The sequence below is a fragment of the Montipora capricornis genome, chromosome 9 (genome assembly GCF_036669925.1).
Source record: "Montipora capricornis isolate CH-2021 chromosome 9, ASM3666992v2, whole genome shotgun sequence".
Classification (NCBI taxonomy): Eukaryota; Metazoa; Cnidaria; class Anthozoa; order Scleractinia; family Acroporidae; genus Montipora; species Montipora capricornis.
Window position 1 is genome coordinate 32,072,273 of NC_090891.1, and position 2,500 is coordinate 32,074,772.

Genomic DNA, 2,500 nt, shown 5'->3' on the forward strand with positions numbered 1-2,500 from the left:
CACATGAGCTTACAGCCTTTAAGAATAGCTTTAATTTTAATATCCACCACAACCATCACACAGACAAGTTAAACATAGTTCAATCACTGTACATAGTGTACACTTCAAATGAGCCAAATTGAAGGTATCTTATAACATTTCATTTTGAATTGGCTATTAAGCTTTAATCTATGATGGAAAGCCAAATATGAATCACTGCTGAAAGATGATGTCCGTCATGCTCTCAAGGGACGAAAGTTATGATAACCGTTACAAATAATTACGCGCAAACTCACCGAGTGGCCCTATGTTTCCAGGAGTCAAAGCCGCTGTTCCTTTTTTCGTTGACTGTTTTTCCTCCTATGACCAACAACAAACCAAGCTCACTTACTTTACTGCTGCAGAGTAATGTGAGGAAAATGCTTGGATGAGTTTTTCTTACATCGGAGCTCTCGTTGTCATCTCCCGGTGGTTTCAGGAGCTCAGAAAGTGCCACAATGCTGTTGGGATTCACCGCCATTTTGCTTTGATGCCATTTCCCACAATACCCTCCCTACCCGTCTCGGTTTGAGATTTTACTCGGCCCAAGTCTCATTTAAGGACGGTGCCTCCTACTTCAAAGGTATTATGGCCCCGGTTTATGACTATGCAGGAAATGTAGATCTTAACAAGTGTTATTGAAATCCAAAAAGAAAATTGGGGGTAACCACGCATTTTTCAAAGATAATTCATGAATAATGTTTGATATACAAAGCGATGCATGGCGTTCTTTCTCAAATTGAAGCCCAATTGTCTCTCAAAAATTCATGGTTGCCCCCAATTCTCTTTTTGCATTGCAAGAGTACTTACTAAGATCTACTTTCTCCAGATATTTTTAAACCGCGCAGAAATATCCCTGTATTAATAAGCATCACCGATAGGAAACCCGAGTATCTCGAGATGCGCAAAACGTATGCGCAATAACAATAGTAGGCACCGTCCTTAAAGGACACCACAAGAACACTGTCAAACTACGATTTATTTTCAGGTTCTTCTAAATAACATATTTTTAGCAATAGAAGGTTTTCATTCACGTGATGAGACGGCTATGTTGGTGCACAAAACAATAGCAAATTATAGAGAGACTCGAGACTAACAGAGACTCGCGAGAGACTAACAGAGACTCGAGACTGACACCAGGGAAGCTTTTTTAATTTCAAAAGGCAGGACAATTGATCCCAACGGTCTTAATATCCGCGAACAAACATATGAGATTTCAGTTTATTATTTAGAGTGATTTCCGTTATTTTTCCGTTACTCTTAGTATTTGAATTCAAAACCGTTGTAACTGCCATGTTTTATCACATTTTTTCCAGTATTACGTCAACATCCATTTACTATATATATATGTACATGTACATAGAAGAAATTCAATGTAAACTCTCATTGTACCTGAAGAAGGATGGTTTGGCCAGCCAAAATATAGGGGATTAAGCAACCGGATTGTGTTGCTCAACTATAAACAGGGTTTAAAATAAAGCCGCGACCTTACAGAGAATGCAGAAGACTCATGAGTTTGAACCGACTTGAAAGTCTGCCTGCGAATTATGTCAGTAAAAGGCCGAATCTCTGAAGACAATCTCTGGAGACCACTCTTAATATGTGAATCTGACAACAATTCAAAAAATGTATCAATAATTTATGAGACTAACAGCCTATGAAACACCGATAAAAAGTCACGTGCGTGATCTTTAGACCCGTTTAAACACTCCTTATTACAATAGGCCATTTCCGAGTTCACGTATGTCTCCTCTTCAAAGCGAGTCTAAGTGCGAAGTTTTTGTGATGGTAATTAGTTCTACTTTTCATATGAATGAAAACTAATTTTCATAACAAACAACTTTGCACTTAGACTCGCTTTGAAGAGGACGCAGGCATGAACTCGGAAATGGCCTATTCTTTTTATCATAAAGAGTAGTAATAAGGTCCGGCTTGCTTGTTTCTTTTGTATGCTGATATCTTCTCACAATTTGCACCATTGTCTAGAGTCTAGAGGGACACGCTTTTTGTGGAATGTTCTGAAACCGTTCAATAAATGCGCATGTCGTATTTTATCGGGTCTAAAACCACGAGGCGAGGCCGAATGGTTTTAAACCTCATAAAACATTCCTGCTCTTTTGCTGACAGCACATATAAGATGATGACAATTTTTGATGGTGGGCATTTTGTAACCTGCATGTAAACACCACAATCTTAAATGCAGCACTGACTGATCTTTTCCAAACTATGCAAAGTGAAAGAATGCCCTTGTCTTAGAAAACCTTCCGTGACCTTAAAAAACTAATCATTAAAATCTTGGGAAATAGCACGGCGCCAATATTGATTCTGCCAGCTATTGCACTCTTAGGAAGTTCTTTGGAAATCCTGTTGTCCAAATAATCGGAAATGAGGAATATTTAACCACGTAGGGAGTACTGAGCAGGCGGAAGTGGGTAAATCCAGCACAAGACGATGCTCCTCTCTGTCCTTCTGATATCACTGA

At 39.0% G+C, this 2,500-nt stretch overlaps 2 protein-coding genes across 3 annotated transcripts in view; both read right to left on the reverse strand.

Annotated features, from left to right (window-relative positions):
- Positions 1 to 525, reverse strand: part of LOC138015154 (dynein axonemal assembly factor 6-like) — a 5,504-nt gene extending 4,979 nt beyond the window's left edge. The window contains exons 1-2 of the mRNA XM_068862084.1: positions 422 to 525; positions 276 to 339 (exon numbers count right to left, since the gene is read on the reverse strand). Coding sequence (XP_068718185.1) covers positions 276 to 339; positions 422 to 499 — 142 coding nt within the window. The 5' untranslated portion in view covers positions 500 to 525. The remainder of the gene's footprint in view (positions 1 to 275; positions 340 to 421) is intronic.
- A 1,352-nt stretch (positions 526 to 1,877) lies between these two features.
- The window catches only part of LOC138014979 (protein lin-41-like), a 14,932-nt gene continuing 14,309 nt past the window's right edge, over positions 1,878 to 2,500 (reverse strand). For both annotated transcript variants that reach the window (XM_068861872.1, XM_068861871.1), the window contains one exon: positions 1,878 to 2,500. This exon is cut by the window's right edge and continues 991 nt beyond it. The gene's annotated coding sequence lies outside the window, so the exon portion shown is untranslated.